The 20,936-nt window shown below is 46.7% G+C and overlaps 1 protein-coding gene across 4 annotated transcripts; it reads right to left on the bottom strand.

The window, feature by feature from the left end:
* Positions 1 to 2,142: 2,142 nt before the first annotated feature.
* On the bottom strand, positions 2,143 to 20,797 carry Abhd4 (abhydrolase domain containing 4, N-acyl phospholipase B). 4 transcript variants are annotated; one of them, NM_001108866.1, is given in 7 exon segments: positions 2,143 to 3,533; positions 4,079 to 4,265; positions 6,489 to 6,600; positions 8,381 to 8,535; positions 8,685 to 9,057; positions 10,780 to 10,868; positions 13,980 to 14,071. In NM_001108866.1, coding segments are annotated over 7 exon segments (1,068 nt in total). In that variant the 5' UTR covers positions 14,042 to 14,071; the 3' UTR covers positions 2,143 to 3,443.
* Positions 20,798 to 20,936: the final 139 nt, after the last annotated feature.

Here is a 20,936-nt window from a genome sequence, read left to right as displayed (position 1 = left end):
ACCACCTAGGAGACAAACATCTTGGTGTGTCTGTGAGGTCATTTCCAAGGGGTTTTAGCTCAGGTGGGAAGACCCACCCTCAACATGAATGGAAGAACATTTTCACCTCTGCCTCCTGACTCTAGATGCAATGTGACTGACAGCTTCAGGCTCCTGCTGCTGTCTTTCCAGTTGTGATGGTCTGTACTCCCAAACTGTGAGCCGTGACAATCCCTTTCCTTACATTGCAACGAGAGGTGTATCGTCCAAGGAAGACTCTGTGTGAATCCAAAGGTCACACGATATCTAGAGTGACACCACTCTTTCACACTATGTTGGCCATTAGCCATAGAGTCATTTTCTCTGTCTATGCAGCATATTCAAAATTGTGCTCCTCAAGTGTAGTGATGAGTCAGAGGGCAGAGAGGTGCTCCTCAGGAGTTTCCTGTTCTTTTGACAATAAAATCAGGCTTGCTTTCGGTCTATCTTGATGAAGAAATTAAAATATAGTGTATTTCCTGGTAGTCCTGGCACTTCCTGTGTCTTCTAAGCACTTCATGTTTATCTATGCAATATCTTCATACAAACTGTTAGACCTTTGCGATCCAGAGTGTATACAGTATTCAAGTCCCTGGAGCCTGGCATGAATGGTAGCAATTAGGTAGTATGTTTGCAGTCATTTCTTAGTCCCAGCCCATGGGGAAATTAGGAATACTCATCAGTTGGGGTGTGTGTGTGTGTGTGTGTGTGTGTGTGGCACAGGCCATGGCACACGTGTGGAGGTCAGAGCAGCTTGTGGGAGGCAGTTTTCTCCCACCACGTGGTTTTCAGGAATTATACTCACAGTGGGAATGAACACCTTTTCTTTTCCTCACTAAGTCATGTTGCCGGCCTTCTGGTCTAGTGTTGGTTTTTGTTTTTCTTAGCATGGATCCGTACTTTGCTGGGCGAGGTGGCTCGGTGTGTAGAACTTACCACTGCAAACCTGACCTGAGTTTGATCCCTGGAACCCACAAAAGGGTGGAAGGCGAGAACCCCACAGTTGTTCATGGACTTCCACATGTGTCTGTCTGTCCGTAAGTTCATCTAATCGCATGGCATGCATTGTTTGTAGTTAGAGTTGGGATTCTGAGATGACTTAGCCAGAAGTGCAGGTCCTGTTGGTGATGATTTGAGCATTGCTTTGGTTATTTGATATATTTCAATTCTTTTGACTTGACCAAAACATTTATTATAGAAATGTTCCCTTTGTCCTTACATAGCTTCTGTCTAGGGAAGAAACACAGACATTAAAGTGACAACTTAAAAAAAAAAGATTTAAAAATCTATGTATCTGTATGTGTGTGGCTGTGTGAATTTATGTGCATCATATGCATGTGTGCACCCAGAGGCTAGAGGGCACTGATCAATTCCCGGGAACTGACATTACAAGTATTTGCGAGCTTTCTGAGAACTGGATGCCTATTCTCTGCAAGAATAGCAAACGCTGTTAATTGCCCAGCCATCTCTTCATCCCGCCATTTTGTGCCCATATATATGCATGCAGGCATAGGAGTGCAAGTGACTGCAGAGGGGAAAGGGTCAGATCCACTTGGAAATGGAATTCCAGGTAGCTGCCTGATACAGGTGCTGGGAATGGGACTTGGGTCTCTGCAAGAGGAGAAGGTCTCTTAGCCCCTGAGCTGTCTCTTCAGCCCTGAGTTACATTTTTAAAAAAGGGGCAGTTGAGTGTCAATAGAGACACGTAACAGGAACTTCTAGGTAGGAGAGGTGCAGAGGGCCACGTTTCCCTGTGTAAGGAACTTCTGGGTTGAGGCTGGGAGAATGACCAGGAGAGGGTGAGCAGAGTTGGGAAGGTGTAGACCGAGCAGAGCAGAGCAGAGCAGAGCAGAGCAGAGCAGAGCAGAGCAGAGCAGCCAATTCTCTTTTGATTGAGGTTTAGCTCACCTATGCTCTGGACTAACCCCTCTTCCACCATGGGTAGGCTGACAGGATAGTTTGTGCTTTCCTGGACTTGGAGGTACACTACCCGGGAAAGGGAGTGGCCCACAGGCAGTACCTCGTTGGTTCCATGGCTCCATCCTCTTGTATGGGCACTGCCTGACTGCTGTGGGGTAGTACCACTCAGCACTCTTGTTGGATAATATTAAACATCGTCATCACCGACAATTTTTACTCTTCTTTATTAATATAGAAAAGGAGCCCGAGGCAGCTGGACCAGTAGTACAAAGCACCAGGAGTTAACACTATTCTGGTGAAAGGGTTGGCTTTATAAAAGTGAAGGAGGAGGCAGGAACTGCCCGGCTTCCGGGACCAGGCCCAGCCTAGTACCCAGAGGCTTAGAGCAGGACCTGGAATGAGATTCACTGGAGGGGGCTGATGGGTAATTTTTGAAGCTGAGTGAGTTGGAGACCATGGTGACCAATGATAGGCATAGAGGTTCAGGCAGTGAGAAGCATTTCTGTGGCTGATAAAGACAGAGAACTGCTGGCTTAAAGCTCCTCAGTGAGCCTTGGGGAGGGGCTCTCAGCTCTAGGGCCAGGTAGAAAATGCTACAGATACTTGTGGACTTTGTGAATCCAGACATGACTCTAGGGTGGGAGGGTCTTTCCCCTTCTCCACAGGAGCCACCTTTGCTATGACTACACATGGGGCTTTAAGGGCCCAAGGCACAGAAGAGGCTCAGAGCCTCACAGTGGGAGGAACGAGAGGAAGAGTCTCCAAGTGTCCCAACTTAGGCAAAGAGGATTGAGACACAGGGCAAGATAACAGTGTCCCTGCATAACAGGTTAGACTACAGAGCAAGGTTAACTTTAAATTGGCTCCATAGCAGTGGTGTATGCATGGAACCTTGGTGCACAAAGCTTTCGACTTGTGCTGGAAGCCAGCAGACCTGCACTATACTCAGTTCTGTTGGAACCCATCATGTGTTATATCCTGCCCTGATCTCTTGCCTCGTCTGCCAGTAAGAGCTTGGGATTTGGCCTCCAAGGTGGAGGCAGCGGTTGTGCAGGTGAGTAGAGCAGCTCCTGGGTAAGTGGAAACTGGGTTGGATGGAAGCGTGGAGTGATGGAGAAGGAAGATGTTCCTGTATGGAACTTACTCTCTGACACATTCCCACACTGGAAAGGTGCTGGGAGCCCTCCTCTGTCTAGAGGAAGGAAGGCTATGCAGGGAGATGGCATGGTTCGCAGTCCTCATAATCACCACCTGGTATGGAGAGAACGGGCAGGACTAGGCAGCCCTTTATGTTTCTCCCCAGAGTAGGGAGTTCAAGGCCTCTGGTGGATTCTGCCTCTTGCCCTCAGCATGGGGTTGGAAGTGCTCTTTTTCACTGTGGTCCTGTCTTGGGGACAGCCCGAGACTCTGCCTGGCTGGCACATGTTAGTTGGTGAGGAAAGGACAGAAGTTCTGACTAAGACAGGGAGAGAGATGACAGCAACTCCGGCTTCCTTCTCTCCCTCTCAGTCAACTGAGTTACAGATCTCCTCCACCACAGCATTGAAGATGTGTGGCTGGTCAGCGTAGACATGGTGCGATGCACCCTCGATCTCCTGCGGACAGATGACAGCAGTCAGTGGCTTGGTTCCTTAGCCCCAGTGCTGGGAAGTCTCTTTTTCCCCAGTGGTCCCACCATTTCTTCTCCCCCAGTTCCTGCTTGCCTGTTACCCTCAGCTCTTCTCAGACAAGGATCTATCTACCCAGTTAATGTCAAAAACCCATTTTGATTTAGGGAGCCGTCCCCTGTGTGCTTCCTGCTTGAGCTGCTTGTTTTATGCAGGAAACAGGACCACGAGTGACTCAGTGGGAACGGGAGGTGCAGGAGACAGCAGGGTGTAGGAAGTCTTCACTGCAACCCCTGCTGCTCACAGCTCTGCTTCGGGGTAGGGGAGGCTGGAGGTCTGGGATAGAAGAAGCACGTGCCTGGCTGCTGCACAGGAAAAGGGAGTTCCTAACTATCTAGCAGAGAGGGGACCCTGTCAAAGCTCCTGTTCTATCTCATCTGTGTATTTTCTCCTTACGTGGATCACCCTTTGTCACCCAAGACTTTCCTGCCCACCGTCCACTTTGACTCCCGCCCCTTAGTGAGCAGACCTACCATGTCTCGGACATAGGAGTCTGGCCTTTGCAGCTTCACCTTTTTCCCTGTGCTGGTGTCGATCCAGGTATTGGCCCCATAGATCATGGTGATGGGCACATCTTTCCGAATCAAGTGGATTCGCTCCAACATGGGGCGCCGGGCCCAGCCGAAGGACTCCATCATGGCTTTGAATGCCGTTTCCCCACTGACAGAACCAAACATCGAGGGGATGGACAGGAAAACAAAATGTCAGCTTGCTGCTCTTCAGAGGCTAGGCTGGGTCTTCATGTCTATTATCTCCTGGCAGCCAGCACTGGCTCATTAAACAGTGAGGAGACTGGGAGGTGAGTGACAGGCCTTGAGGCCAGCTTGAGAAACCCCAGCAGGACATAGGGCAGCACTGTCCAAGAATGCAGCAAGGACTTGTGTTCCCCCTGGGCTGGGGGAAGGGACAGGCACAGAAGAGATGTGGTGCCCCCCCCCCCCCCCCGAGCCTGCATTATTGCTTACACTGGCAATGACTAAATAATCATAAGAACTGTGCTTTTAACTCAGAATTTCCCAAGGATTATGAGGGGGTGCTAGAGTTCAGAACACGGGGAAGGGCTTGGCTGATAATGAAATGGAGGGAGAATTCACTAGAGGTGAGGCCTGAAGAGGGAGGGCTATCCCCAGAGGGCTTTGCTAAAGACACTCTGGGATGAGGAATGAAAGATGTATCAGGCTTCTGAGACTGGGGCTCAGCAGTTTCTGTTAGGGGGACCCCACCAATGTGAGCTTAATCTCCCTCCCAGGTTTGTGCGAAGTCGGGACGGGAGCCAGGTTTCTGACTAGTTTGCAGCTTTTGTGGGCAGTAGGGGACACTGAGGACAACGTTCCCTCCTAGGCTCTGCCTGCTTGGTGTAGCTGTAGTCCTGGTTTCTTCTGTACCCTGAATGGGCTCTGCCTATTCTAACAGACACAGAGAACATCTCTATGAGACACTGCACCACAGACTCTGTAGTCTATCAGACATGAATTCAAATTGAGTCTTCTTAGCAGATCATATAACCACAATACACCTTGATTTTCTTACAAAAACTGGAGGGAACTATGTACACTTCCTTAGGTCAAGCTGAAAAGAATGGAGATTCAGGCAGAGCTCCCAAGTCTAGGTGGAGTGGAGAAGGTACCAACCACTCAGACATTTCCTCTTGGCCAGAGTTCCTATTTTCCAAAGGACTGATGGGAATTACGGACACTTGTCAGCTACAGTAAAAGAGCTGAGTGTTATAAAACTGAATGGTCCTGGAACTGACTGGAGGGGACAGGGAGAGCTGGCCACCGGATGGCATCTTTCCTTCAGCTGGGACACAAGCAAGTAGCCAATTAAATATTCTGTGGCTTACACTGAGCGGCCACTGCACAGAAGGCCTCAGGTGGGCCTTCAGGTAGGTAGAGGACTGACGGTGAGCTCATGAAAGCTGAGTGGAGCAAGCGACAGGACGCTGGGGGCTCTCTTGTGTTGGAGCTCCTGTGGCCCGGGGTTTAACAGGACCTTGCTGTTAGCTACACTCACGTGCAATGGCGGCTCCCATGGGGCAGTGAGAACAATGCTCACAGGAAAGGCCCAGCCTCACCTTCCTCACAGCCTTGGGCCCACAGTCACTTGGACAGGCTTGGACAAAGGTGGGTAGTGTCTGTGCCTCCTGCCGGGTCAGGGTGAGGTCTCCACAGGGTGGAGCTCCCAACATGTCCCACTCGTACCAGCCTCTCACAGGGTCTGGCCATGGGAGAGGATTACTTTCCTGGCTGTCAATGCTGACAGAACTGCAGGTCAGCAAGCTTTCCGAGCTTGCTTGGGAGCAGCGAGAGATGAGAACTTCTAGGACACTGCCATACCTCTAAAAGAGGTAAAGGACTTTATGTCAGTTCTACACTATTTCAAAGTGTGTATAACTGAAATCAATGCATGGTCTTTCTATAGACATATCACACATATGTATAGAAAGGGACACATGGGAGAAGTCTCTCTCTGAATCAATATAACATGATATATTAGACGAAAAGTGAGAAACTAGAAACTGAAGGTGGTGAATGGGCAAAGACTTTACTTTCTCCATTTGCCTTAAAAACAAACAAACAAAGAAGGCCTCACATTTGTCTATAAAATAAAATCCAAAACCAACACCAAAAAATTTTTATCAATTTTTCAGTTGAAAAATGTCTTTTAAATGTTTCCCAGACTATTTCATATCATGCCAGCTGCTGGTCACTAGGGAAGCCATGAGGTCTTCCTCTAGAGAGGACAGCATGTTTAATTAAATCTATTATTTCCTATAGTTTTGGTGACCACCCTTAGGGAACTCTGGGAATGATCGGGCCTGCGGTGCCTGTGTTCCCCCGAGGACGAAGGGTTATGTACAGCGTTATGTAGTTCAAACTTTACCTGGGATTCTGTGCATTGCAGTGGTAGATGTATTCCGAGATGGTATCATCTTCAAAGAAGTCTGCAAATTTGCGCTTGAAGTCTGGACGGAATCTCTGCACCAGCCCAGGCCCTGGGAGACAGAAGGACAAGCAACATGACGCTGGGCGTGTGGTATGTGCCTGGGATTCCAGCACTCAGGAGACAGAGGCAGGAGGATTGTTTCAAACTCAAGGTTGGTCTGGGGATGCATGAGACCCTACTTTAAGCCCATACTGGAGAACAAAAGAATAACACCCTCCTCCCCACAAAATCCCAAGCAACCAAACAACAAACAAAACAAACACTATGGAGCGCTCGCTCAATATGGGTGGTTGTGGGGAGAGCAGAGGGACTCCTGCCTGCTTATGTTTAAACAGCTATAACCCAATTTATCTCCCCAAGGACTTAGTTCCTTTATCTGTCTAACATGACAGTGGCAAAGAGAGTGCAGGAGCCTATTGGGAAGCCACAGAGGACTTCAAGTGTCAGAGTTTGATTTTTCTGTCACCGGTGATTTTAGTGAGGCTCTACCATCCTCAAGGAAGTTGGTAATGTTCACTCCAGGAAGCCCCAACGCTTTTCCTACAGGTTCACAAGGGTCTGTGTTGAGAGGATTTTTGTTTTCAGTCACAGATATGTTCGCCCCCTCTTCTACTCCAACTCCACCCTGCAACCTTACAGGAGGTAGCAATGAAACCGGACCATTTCCCAAGCACTCTCTCACTTTCAGGGTGTAACAGAACACTTGGAAAGGTGACCTTAACAGCACCACTGGCTTTCACCACAATGCATGTAGAAGCTGCAGGTATGTGGGCAGACTGCAAGGACTGGGCCCACTGGGTACTCCCTGTCCCGGAAGGCCTTTTGTCTGTGAGGGGTCTCTAGGGAGGTACTGTGAACATAGCCACAGGCCCTGCCCTCCCTCTAGCACAGTCCTCCATGGCTGCCAGGCAGCCACCAAACACCACAGCTGATGCCTTGCGTGGACCTGGGAGAATAGTCAGACCAGGAAGGTTGGTGTCGAGCCTGTGGAGGCCCCTGGACTCTGAGGTCAGCCTCCGTCTGCCCACTTCCCTTTGGCACCTACGTCTCTTGCTTGCTCCCTTTTGCCCAGAACTCCTGTGTTACCTTTTACATCAGTGTTCATTTTCCACTCTCTTAGGAGCCATTCTGTTTCAGCTACTGTAACAAGAGGCTATGTAGACATAAGCTATCAGTGCAAAACAGGGGCCACCTACCTTGTCAATCAAATGGCTCTGCTTCTTATGCCTGCAGAGTAAAAGGCTCCTCCAAGGGAGGCCCGTGGGCAGTGTGGGCACTCAGAGCTTCTGACCCTACAGACTATAGTGTGTCCTGTGTCTTTCTCATAATCTTCTGACGGCTACTTAGTGCAAGAAATCCAGAAGAGGGAGATTGGGTGTGTCTCGGGAGCAGGGCACGGCTCAGAGGGACCTGTCTGCCATGGTGTGCTATGACCCATGGTGTGAGGATCTGAGCTCTGCTTGCTGCGCGTGCTGGTAAGCCATGGGAAGGAATCCAGTGGTGGCTGCTGCACCCGAGTCTCTAACAGGCTGTCATACAAACTCACTCATGTAGCAGAAGTGGCACATCAGAGCCCCTTCCTTTCTCTGGGTTTTGCCAACACATAAGGCAGCCATTCTGATGCAGATAAAGAGAATACATAATCAATGACCTGAAACCTCCAATACAGAGATGTGGTCCTGATTACTGGTTTTAAGTAGCAATGCTAGGAACCGGCCCACTGTTTAAGAACAGTTGAGGATGACAGAGACCAGGTAGGTGTGCCAAGGTGGGTGGTGGTGGGATGGCCTTGGCTTAAAGACAGAGTCCTTCATCTGGAGATGACTCACCCCAAGGCCCAGCCACTCGAAGAACAGCCAGTGGATTGGAGCGTCCCAGGACAGATGCCACAGCCTTGACCCAGGTTGGAGGTGTACGGATCTCACTGGGGTCAGTCGGTCGTAAGGGAAAGCCCCAGGGATCCACCAGGATTAGATGTTTAACTCTACATTAGCAGAAACAATAAACAGAGGACACACTGTATTTGCTTGGCGGTACCATAGTGCCCAAGTTACTGGGGAATGAGAGTACTACTAGGAATGTGCCTAGTAAGGCAGAGTTAGCTCATGAGGGAGAAGGGTTGCTTCATGTTACCTTTCAGGGTACTTGATAGAGTAGGAAGTGGCCAGGAATCCTCCCAAACTGTGCCCCAGGAGGATCATGGTAGGGATTCCCATTGTCTCCCGCCATGTCTCTATTGAGGTCACAAACTCATCTTCAGCTCCTTCTGGGTCCCTTGGGAACGTAGGCCTTGAGCTTCGCCCAAAACCAAGCAGATCAAAGGTATGGAGTGTGCGGCGGGCACTCAGGGAATCCATGTTGAGGATCCAGAGGCCCACGCCACCCCCAAAGCCATGTACCATCACCAGAGGGGTGCGGTCCTTTTGCTCTGGGCTCACAGTCACCGTCCAGATCTTGTTCTGGTTTGGGAGGGATACATAACGGGCCAGGAACTTGTTCTGGAGACCTGAGAAAGGAAGAATTCCTGGGTAAAGCAACAGGAATGCTTCCTGAGAGCACAGACATTTTGCCTGGAATACTCTCTTCAGTTTTCTCTCCTCCTCAAGGAAAGCCCTCCTAGTCCCCACAGTGAGTTCCAGGACAACCAGGGTCACATAGAAAGACCCTATCTCAAAAGAAAAGGGTAAAAAAAAAGAAGTAAAAAGAAGACACGCTGAGGAAGCCATGAAGCCAGCCAGTTAAGCCACATTGCTCTGCTTCAGGTCTTGCCTCCAAGTTACCGTAGCCTTGACTTCCAAACTTCATGATGAACTGTAATCTAGAAGCCAAATAAACTTTTCTTCCTCAAGTTTGATTTGGTCAATGCTTTATCTCAGGAACAAAAAGTGAACTAAAACAGTCCCCATCCATCTTCAGCTTCCTCAGCCTGGCCTCAGACAGAACCTAGGTCAGGTTCACAAGAATTATCGTGTGCCCTGTTCCCTCATCTTTAGATCTGAGCCAGTGAACCAGCTTCTACTTTTTTGTGTTAAGTCCTTGACTTTTCTCCAGTAAGAATCTTTCCGAGTCCACTCAGAAAAATCTCCTCGTCCTTGTTGTCTTTAGTAATTTCCATCCACTGACCTCTTTGTCCCTTAGCTGTAAGTTCCCCGTTGTTCTCGTAGTATGGGGAACTGAGAATGATATCTTCCCAATGACAACAGGTTTTATACAGTCATTCTAAAAGACTTAATAAGTATCAGAATAATTTTTCTTTTATACTTCATGTACTGATGAATTCAAATCCAAGGAAAATTTACAGACCATTTGGTCTATAGGCAGTAAGAGGAACGATATCATTCTTCAAGACGGTGTGCCCAATTCCCTTTGGGTCCCTGATATTATACAACTCTTGGACTCATTGTTCTTAAATTTGCATGTGTTTGGAGATGATCAGAGAGAACTGTGGTCTAGAGTTCTGTGCTGGAGCTGGCAATGGGAGTGGTTTGAGTGGTTAGACACTGAGGTAGGGCAGTGCTTTTCCGCTGTGGTGGCCAGTCATAGAAAGAGCTGCCTGTCAGTCAGTCTGCACCTAGAGGGAGGCTTGAACGCTGTGGTTCCTTTCAAGTGCTCAGAGAGTAGCTCGAGTTGGGCAGAGCAGCAGTGTTGAGAGGATCGTGATGGGGGTTGAAATATGGGGGAAGACATGATCTAAGGGTCTGTTTGAACCAATGGCTATTGCTGCTATGGGGTACCCTTCTTCAACATTGCTCATGAGAACTGCTCTGTGTGAAGTGCAAATAACTGTGGTAGGCTACGCTTGAGCAGAAGGCAGGAGTAGCAATATTAGAAAACACAGGATTACTGGCACTCAAGTAGGAAGGTGGTAAATTAAAAGGTACTCAGCTATGTGTTTAGAAGAGAGGGAAAAGTAAAGAAGAGATAGGGAAAAGAGGTAGGGAGGGGTGAAATCTCTGAGTGTGAATCAATGCACATTAGTATATAGGGTTTAAGGTGAAGCCATAGGATATGGAAGGAGGGAGCTACCATAGGGCGAGGGCATTGAGGGACCACTGTCATGAAATATTGTGTTGTCTGTCTGTATCCCCTCTCAAGCCACTGATTTTCTTTCCTCTAACCCATATACTCTTAATGCAGAATCACTGGGCTCTGTGTACCCAGGTTGGAGAAGATCCTATATCCTTTCCGGATCTCTTTAGGGGAGGAACAAACTATCTCTTCTACTTACACTGGAGGATCCTGGCTTCCACATTCTTCAGCTGAGACATGGAAGTGGGGCGCCAAGTGGGGAGCCAGCTACTCAGCCAGCCCTGGGGCCTACAAGAGGACACAAAGGCACTTATTGGCAACACTGAAAAGGAGGCTCTGTTCCTGGACTTGCTGATAGCTCCTAAAGTTATCAGGGCACAAGGTGTTTCCCAACCTCAGGAGGTCTTCAGTGTGAGCAAGGCCTAAGAGATCCGATACACGGTTACTCTTTCCTAGGCAAATGGCTATTCAGAACAATGGCCCCTAACAGATAGCAGATACCATGTATACAAAACTTGACTGTTTTGTATTTAGTATCTTCCTGGGGCTTTACAACTCCTCTTTGTTACTGGTTATCTTAATTTATGTTCAAGGAGATTACAGAGGGAGAGGGAGAGACTTAACTAATATTTCTACTAGTCTTTGCCACCCCCAGAACTAGCTGTTCTTTTAGGATATTACAGACAAATTCCCGCCATCTGCTATCTTGCATGCTTCTGGAAGTTTGGGGTGCTCTTAGTGCCTGATTGTGGAATCCATCAGGTCTGAGCTTAGAGTTGGGGCATGAATTCATGCCACCACAAGACACAGGTTGCCTCTGGCCCATTTTTCAGGTTGTAAAATGAGGAGAAGATTTGCCTATGTCCTAGAGTAAAACTGATAACTTATTCTGCTTTCTCCTTCACACCCAGTGACTAAGCCACAGAAGAGAAGAGTTTTCAAGCACCAGCTTGAGTAAACAGAACCTCTGGGTCTGAAGTACATCAGTGATGGACAGACAGATGTAATGAACCTTGACAGGGGCCTGCCACAAATGTAGTTGCTCAGTGAATTACAGTTTTTGTTCTACGTTTCCTGTCTTGCATGTTATCTCTCTTTTTGTGAACTCTGCCTAGATGAAGGTAATAGGATGACTGCCAGAAACTGCAGCAAGGGCTTGTAGGTATGAGTGGGAGAAGACAATGGCATCCTGTGGAGGAAACATCCCAACTACTCATAGCATATACAATGGGTACCCTGAGTTTCACGTGAAGAGCAGATTTTAGATTGGGAAGTTTTCTTGGAAATCACCCAGGCCAGCCTCTCCTTCACAGCTGGGCAATCTGATACACAGAGCAGTCATACAGCAAGTTGGAAAAAGGATACCTTCCCTGTGGGCCTTCCAGCCTCAGCTTTGGAGGCCATATATGAAACCACATCTTGTTTGATTTCGTTTTCTGAAGGGAGTGCCATCTAAAGTCAGAAGTTAGCATTCTAATCCCAGCATGGCCCTGTACCGGCAATATGACTGTGGCACATTAGTTTTCTTGTCAGTTTCTCCACCCTTAAAGGGGAGGCAATTGTATCCACCTCGTAAGTTCCTAAAAAGTTTGTGAGTTAACATCTAAAGCGTACAGATAAACTCCAAATCAACCTTGTTTTCCCTTGGCTGAATCATTACATACATACATACATACATACATACATATATATATATACATATATATATGTATATATGATTACTATTTTGTAATAGCTACTATCAGTGAAAGTTTTCCATTAAAAAAACAGAACAAAAAATCCTAGTGTTGCTGTGGGAGTCGGACATCAATGACTTTGGTCAGATAAAAGCTGTCAGTCTCAGCCAAGCTGAGTCTAGGGACATCCAGGACCCTTTTAACAGTCTACTAGAATTTCCAGAAGCACCAGTACCTGGACCACTGATCTTGGCCAGTCTCAAAAGACAAATTTCCATGCTATCTGCTATCTTGCATGCTTCTGGAAGTTTGGGGTGCTCTTAGTGCCTGACTGGGGAATCCATCAGGTCTGAATTCAGAGCTGGGGCAGACAAGGACTAGGGGTTGGATATCTGGATTCATGCTTCTGTTTGCACTGTAGACTCTAACAGCTCAGACCATAACACCTGAACCCCACGCAGCTCTAACTCTCAAGAGCAGAGCTCAGGAGAAATGCTTTCCTATGAGACTGTGACACTGGCAGCAGTCCACGAAGTCCTGGAAGGGGTGGGGGCTGGGGACAGGGACCTATGTACCTTTCTTCTCCAAAAACAACCCAGAAAGAGAACAGGCGACGGTGCCTGCCACACTGTGTGCCAGTGCTATTAGGGAGCTAAGCACTGAGGTGAGAAAGTGAGGCAAGCCGCCTCTTAACAAAGCCACTTAACCATGAACTTGGTCTGGTCTGGCTGGTGCCTCTCATTCTCATGGGGCGAAGCGGAGCAGTTCTGTTCTAGAACCCTGTAACTGAGCAAGTCTCTGAATTTCTATGTGCATCAGCCTCTGTTGCTTTATTTGTAAAATGGAGCTGAATGACAGAGTCTTTTCTGGCTCTAATGCTGTTTCCCCAAGTCACTGTAGGCACCATAAATTTCCTCTTAGAAAGCAGTACTCTCTTGGGCAGTCCTTTAAGCCCCTTATGCTATTGTTTACGATTGTTACAAAATTGTTTCGTTCTGCAGATCCAAAAGGACAAATATTAGGTCAAGGAAAGGCCCTGTTCCCGTGAAACCCTTGGAGCTGAGTCATTCTCCAAGCAACTTTCTCCTCATCCTGTTAGACAGTCATCACACAGGTGGCATCTCAAACTTGATGCCCTTGGGTGAGCGGTAACCCCACATCCCAATCTAACAGACCTACTTCTGAAACTACAGCAGTAAGCATGTGTTTATGATTTAGAAAACTATCAACTAGGATTGCAAGCAGAACGTGAATGGCTAAAGGAACTTGCAAGCCAGTTCCTCACTAATTCCACCACAGTGGAGACTTCTCTCTCCTACCCATGCCTTGTCCTTCAGGGCCTTTCACACCCACAACTTTAGTCTGGGGGCAAGTCTCAACAAGCACCCGGCCGCTGCCCCCACGTCCGCGTCGGGAAGAGCTAGCTATTCCTCGTGCTTTGCTACCAATCTAACTGGGCTACCAGGGGGCGATCGCGAAGACTAAGTGGAAAGTCAGAGTCCTCAGGCTGAATACAAGCTCGTCCCTCAATAACCCCCGGCTCCGCAGCCTTCTCATCACTCAGCATTCCCGGGGCACCTCAGCGCACCCCATCCCTCCCTGGAAGCCAACCTGAAAGGAAAGGCGGAAAAGTCTGAAGCTGTCCGCAACTACAGACAGTCCCCGGATCCTGGCCCGGACAGATAGACAGAGACAGAAAGAAAAACGGACAGGAGTAACTCACTGCTGCTCCAGATCATCAGCCATAGTAAACAAGCCCTGCCGGGTCGAGCTGAGCCAGCCCATCCCTCCGCTTGACGCCAGAACCAGCTGACCCAAGGAAGTATCGGATAACAAAGGGGGCGGGCCCGGAGGCGGGGCCTGGGCCGTAGGCAGGGTCCAAGCGGGCGCCGGTGGTAGGCGGGCAGGCTCCGCTCCTGGGCTAGAACCAGTTAGGTGCTTCCTTCCGTTCGCTCTCTCTGGCCTGCGTCCTGGCTGAACACTACGGCCCCACAAAAGTAGGCTCCGAATCTGGATCACATATCTTTGGGGGACAGCAAGGTTGACAGTGAGGGAGAGAGGTAGTTTAAAACTCCAAGACCCTCACTGGAATGCCACCAGCCCCACCTCCACCTCTTCTTCAATTAAAGAATGAAGGAACTGCTTTGCCTCTTGCTCACGTTCCTGAGCTTCCCTCTCTACCTCAGGTCACAGACGCTTCATCTGCCTTTGGTAGTCCTTCTATGGAAGTGGTTTAGATGTCCGTGGAGTCATCAGGGACTTGAATATTGTAACCCGAGATTTCCAGGTTCCAGAAATAGAAAAAGCAAGTTGCCTGGTTAAATTTGAATTTTAGGCAGCAAAGTTTAAGACTACGCATGCTCCATGTAATATTTGGGGCATCCTGAATTCACAACTCTAAGATCTGTCAGCATAAGCACTGCTCTGCTCTGAGGATAAATTCCAAGGAAAAGGGAGATGTCTCCTGCTTCCATTTGGAGGACCTCCCAGAGGAGGGCCAGTTAAAGGACCAACATGTAAGGCTGGGCATGCTTTAGGTATGTGGGTATGGGATACAGGATGTAGGACATGAAGTGACTTAACCCAGAAGTTTTGAGCACATTGCAGACTGGCTCTGCAGGGAGACCGGTGCGTCTTGTAGCTGGCTTCAGAATTCACTTGAATTGGCAAAGGGGGTGTGGCACTCCTGGAGCAGAGGCTCCCTTCCCATCATCCACTCCATCACATTAACCATACCTAAGGGGAAAGAATCTACAAAAGGAACTTCTTTGTTCTGTCTTCCTCTCTCTTTTTTGAGGGTTTTTACACACACACACACACACACACACACACACACACACACACGTCTTATGTGTCCTGAGGTAGCCTCACATTGGATGTGTATCTGAAGATGACCTTGTGCTTCCGAATTCTCCTGTTCCTTCCTCTGGAGTGCTGGGATTACAGAGTGCGTGGCCCGGCATGTTGATTCGGGATTGGGGATTGAACCCAGGGCCTCCTTCCTGCTTGCTAGCTAGGAACTTCAGCAGCTGAGCTATGTTCCAGTCCTAAAGTATTTTTCTTAGATCTTCCTGAAAGACCTAGGAGAACCTGAGATTTCTTCTTTCCAGAAACACAGTGTTAAACGGCGGATCATTACAAGGGTTTAAAGTTTAAGAGAACTGGGATTTTTAGAAATTTCCAGCCATGATTTTAGCCAGACCCAGTGGTCCTACAATTCACTATACACACAGTCATTGGGAAGGCTTGTTAGCAACACAGTCTCCTGATTCCGTCCTCAGAATCTATTTCTGCTCGTTTGATTTGAGGCTAGGAAGCAGCATTTAAAAAAAAAAAAAAAGAAGCATTGAGGGTGCTGGTGTTCCAGAAAACCCACTAGTTAATTAAACAAATAGAACCCATGGTCAGAAGTCTGGGTTAAGTTCACGTTTTTGGCTTTGTCATTCATTTCCTGATCTTGGGCAAGTCATTTTGTCTGGTTGCTTCTTCTGGAGTGTGGCTAAGGTAATTCAAAGAAGCATTTAGCACACGTAATTTGAACGATGGTATATTTTATGTCCAAAGCCAAACATTATGTTGGCACAAAGAATCCATGATAGAGAGAAAGAAAATAATCTTTTCTGGTGGTCCCCACAGACTCCTATGAGTCAGAACTTAGCTCAAACTTCCCTTCTTCTAAAAGAGACCCCCATCATCAGGGCACCAGATGACCCTTGTTTATTTTCTTCAGAACACCACTTTGAAAGGCTCTTGCATAGTTCTTACTCATTCTCTGCTCCACCAGAGACAGTTTCAGGGGGAGTCTTGTCTGTTTAGTACTCTGCTTGCTCTCTGCCTACAGCAGGGCACTTGGTAAATGCATGACCGAACAGGTTAGTCAGCAGAAGCATGATGGTGGCTGACAGAATAAAGTACTAAGTGCTGGTGTTCTGGGGGTTACAATCTAAAGGACATTACAGAAATTCCCAGATGTTATCACAGGACAACAGAAATTCCCATAATCTGGATAACCTATAAAATGTGGGTCCTTTTGAAGGAAGGCTGATGAGGTGGAAGTCTAGGACTTAGGACTCTAGACACTAGAAATACACAGTGCAGACAGCATTTGTGGTCTGTCTTCACATGTGCCAAATAAGCTTAACATGGTTGCTTAGAAGGAAGAAATTCAAATATATGAAAAGTGTCTTCTATAACCAAAGTTATCCTTAAGGTATTCCCAGAACTGATATAGCACAGGACTGGGTGGATCAGCTAGAATTATACACAATGAAAGGGACTCTTGGTACCTACTCTAGACAGGCCTCTGGAGAGAAGAAATTATTCTCTTCTTGAAGTCAAGGCACATGATGTACACATATGGAAGAATGTATCCTGTCTAAAAGCCATATTTTTAAAAACATGCATGATATTATACTCTTTAAAAGATTTAGATTATTTTATGTGTACGAGTGTTTGGCTCAAACGTGTACCAAATGCATATTTGTTTCTTTGTTGTTTTTTTTTTTTCTTTTTTCTATTTTTCGGAGCTGGGGACCGAACCCAGGGCCTTGCGTTTGCTAGGCAAGCGCTATGCCACTGAGCTAAATCCCCAACCCGCATATTTGTTTCTTTAAGAGGTCAGAAGAAGGCATCAGATCTCTGGGAACAGGAGGTATAGGGGGTTATTCGCCTCCATGTTGGTGCGGGAACCAAACCCAGATCTTCCACGAGGGCAACAAGTGCTCCTAAGCACTGAGCATTTCTGTGACCTACTCATGTAGTTTCTAGGAATAGAGTTTCATTTGCCAACCTCTTTCCTGGGCCTGCAAGTTATCATTAAACACTGCAGAGTAGGTGGAGCTCAGAAGCTGATATCCCAGACCTGGAAGGTTACATCATTCCTTCAAATGGGTGTTGCTGGGGTCAAATGGGTTTTAGTGCTCAAGGTAAGTCTTAGAGGTACTAAATGAAGCAGCTTCAAAGTCCTCCATCCAGTGATAGCTGTATGCGGCTCCTTTTTTTTTTTTTTTTTTTTTTAAGATTCAATTTTGTGTGGGAGGGGATTCAGTAGGTGAGGTAGGGACATGGGAGAGTGGAGGGCCATACAGGCCAAACAGCATGTCAGATTTCAGTAGAGCTGGCGTCACAGGTGTTTGTGAGCTACCTGACCTGGGTGCTGGGAACTGAACTCAAGTCCTCTCCCAGGACCTGAACAACTCTTATTACTGGTCCTTTATCCAGCCTCTGGCTTAGCTTTAAGTTAACAAAAAACAAACAAACTTTCCTTGGCTCCTCTTAGTTGTGTTTCCACTGCTCAGGTAGCCACACATGTCTAGTTGTTCCCGTACTGACTGGCAAAAGGTATTTTCATTAAAGAAAATTCTACTGAACAGGGTAAGAGCTGCTCGATCATGAGACGTTCAGATCTGTGTTGTAGACAGCTCAACAATTCTTAGTAACCGTGTGCTAAGGTTAAATACACATGACAAATTACTTTTTGTTGTCAGAGAAGACAAGATTGAAGCTTTTATGGGACCCCCACCCCACAAAGAGCTGGAGAAGGAAACCAGACAAATGATTCTGAGTCGCTGTACTCCAGGAACGACTGAATAAAGGGATGCAGGCCCTCTGGAGACATCTGCGCTTAACTAGAAATTGGATCAGAAAACACACACCATACTTGAGAGCACTTTTCTTTGTGTTGATATTAGATTCCATTATTTTTTTTAAAAGTAATCCAGTGAGAGATGCAGTATTTGCCCTTCATGGTCCCAAACACAACTAGGCAGCTTTATTTGCTGAACTAGGGAACAAGGAAAGAAGGGTCTTGGTCTAACTGGGACCAAAGTTTAAAAACTGGATGTTTACATGTGAGAGTAGAGAGTAGTGAGTGAGTCAAGGCCAAAGAGAAAATATAAAGGAAAACCACATACACACACACACACACACACAGAGAGACAGAGACAGAGAGAGAGAGAGACAGAGATATATATCCTTTACAAGAGTCTTTTTCTACTTTGGAGGATGTGTATTTGTCTTAGTAAATAATATAATTTCTTATTTACATTTCTTTTTTTTTTCCAGAGCTGGGGACTGAACCCAGGGCCTTGTGCTTGCTAGGCAAGCGCTCTACCACTGAGCTAAATCCCCAACCCTATAATTTATTAGGAGAAAGGATAGGAAAATCATGGGTACCCTGTTGCCCCTCTACTCTCCCATTATCTTATGTTGTGGAGTATCTTAGTTATGAGGCCTCTAAGGTCTTCTGACTTCTGATTTAACTTTAAACCTAATTTGTCTTTTGCCAGCTATCTGATTTGCAGTCCTCGTACCATCTTTTGCATGCCCAAATTATTGGAGCTTTGCAGTATGCCCACTTTTAATTACCTGGGAAACAGAGGTAGTTTGTGTCAGAACGAATAATTGTTAGCAAGTGCAAACATCTTCTGGACATTTACTGTGGGCTCTGGACTTTGCTAAGTGCTTAATATTTGACATTATTTCATTTAATCCCAACAAAACAGTGGTGTGATCCAGGTATTGTTATTTCCATGGCCATGGGAATGGAAAATGAGACCATAGTGGTGTATACATGTGTAATTTCAGCACTTGGTAAGCAGAGGCAGGAGGATTGCAAGTTTGAATCCACTCTGGGATATGTAGTAAGATCCAAGCTAGGCTAGATAAAGAAACCTTGGCAAAAAGAACAGAAAAGGGGGCTGGAGGGATGGCTCAGCAGTTAAGAGCACTGACTGCTCTTCCAGAGGACCTGAGTTCAATTCCCAGCAACCACATGGTGGCTCACAACCATCTGTATCTGATCTGATGCCCTTACAAGTTCACAAAAATCCAGCCTGATGCCCTTTTCTGGTGTGTCTGAAGACAGCGACAGTGTACTCATAAATAATAAATAGCAAATTAAAAAAAGAACAGAAAGAAGGAAAGCAAGAATTAAAAGTTAAGTGATCAGTCTCAGGTTAGATAATTAGTAGTAGGTAGAATCAAAGTTCAAAATCCTCTTTCTCTGACCCTGGAACTTGAACTTTTATCTACTTATTCTTCTGCACATGAACTTTTTACACATATTAATGCTCTGACTCACTACTCAAACCAACAATGATACGATTTCCTATTGAGAGGTGAGATAAGCTCATAGGCTGAACACAAAACTTTTCCTTATTGTTAATTCAGGTAGCTGAGAAAATCTAGTTCAGAATGGCTTTGTCTCAGAATGAGGGTGCTTGTCTCAAGAAGGGATGTTTCACATCGGTTCTGTCTTCTTGAGGAGCGCCTATGGAGACGTTAATGATGGTAGTTGACATAGATCAAGGCTATAAGACACTACTGGAAGGAACTGGAGTGATGGCATAGGAACTTTTGGAAGAATTCATTACTGGATGAGTAGAAACAGCCAGTTAGCCCACTTGGCCTTAAGTTGAATAGCAGAGGAGTCTGTTCTACTTGTGACGAGACAGGGAGGAGGGTTCAATTCAGATGCATGCCATATTATGTGGACTAGGAACCAGTCTGGCTATCCTTCCACATCCCACTTGCTCTACAATAACACAAGAGCACTTCAGGAGTGCAAATGTCTCCGTTGTGAATACAGATTTACCTCTTTTAACAGACTAATGCTTTCCAAGGACACGAATGATTCACTGGAACCTGGGCAGGGCTATTTATTCCTCATAGGATTGTGGTGTTAAGTGTTGCGGGCTAAATACAGATAACAAGTGACAGTAGTTCAGTTGTTTTAAAAATTTTGCTCTTCTCTTTAGTTAGGGCAGTTGAAAGTGACTTAAACGCGGAAATGAAGTACCGGATTATACGCAGGTAGGCTTTTCAACCAAAAGACAAAATACTAGGTTTAGAAGGCTGGATTTTGTGAACTTGTAAGGGCAGTGCAAACCAGAGGGCAGAACTAAAGTTTTCTTCAATTGAGATTAGCTAAAAAGCAATTAATTGTACTTGTTAAAACCTCAAACTTTCATTTTTCTATAAAATGATTCATACAGGATAAGGTTGAACCAAACATGCTCGTCGGAGCCTTTCAACCTTGACATCTCTGGATATTATAGTTTTGGGCGGATTGCTGCTGATCCTGACCCTTCACTCTATGCACAAGTGACTAGTTCTCTTTTTAGACGGTGATTGATTATCCTAAAAATTTCTCGACTTAACTACAAGCTACTGGCCCTCCGTGGTGCCCAATAAACGTTTGTAGAATGAATGAATACCTGCTGGGTTAGGTTCTTCGTAGGGGCCAGATCCAGCCTTCCAGTTCAGGATCCTGTAGAGGTCAACCCTCTCCCGCCAGTGTAAACTGGCGCTTGCCCCGTATAAGCATAGTTCTCACTGTGGAGGACCTTGTCCTGCTCTAATGATTGGTCACAGACATCTGAAGACAACTTTTAAGAGGATTAGGGGCAGGCAGGTTAAATCCCTGGACCGCCAGCTTGGTTTCTAAGCAGATTCCCAAGCTTCACCACTGAGGACAAGGAACTCAAAGAGAGCCGGAACTCTCTGTTATGCTTCTGTGTCCGCCGTTAAAGTTCTCCCCCTGTTCCCGTCACAAATCTCGTCGCCAGAGCAACAGTGGGCGTCAACAAACGCAGGACGGAAATAAGAATGTAGTACACGTCTTCAGAGAGGAGATAGGCCATGCGCAGGCGCATTAATTTATTTCCGGCTGTAGTTTTCA

The sequence above is a fragment of the Rattus norvegicus genome, chromosome 15 (assembly GCF_021556685.1).
Source record: "Rattus norvegicus strain SHRSP/BbbUtx chromosome 15, alternate assembly SHRSP_T2T, whole genome shotgun sequence".
In the NCBI taxonomy this organism is placed as follows: domain Eukaryota; kingdom Metazoa; phylum Chordata; class Mammalia; order Rodentia; family Muridae; genus Rattus; species Rattus norvegicus.
The sequence above is the reverse complement of the archived record's forward strand: the minus strand, read 5'-3'. Positions and strand labels throughout refer to the sequence as shown.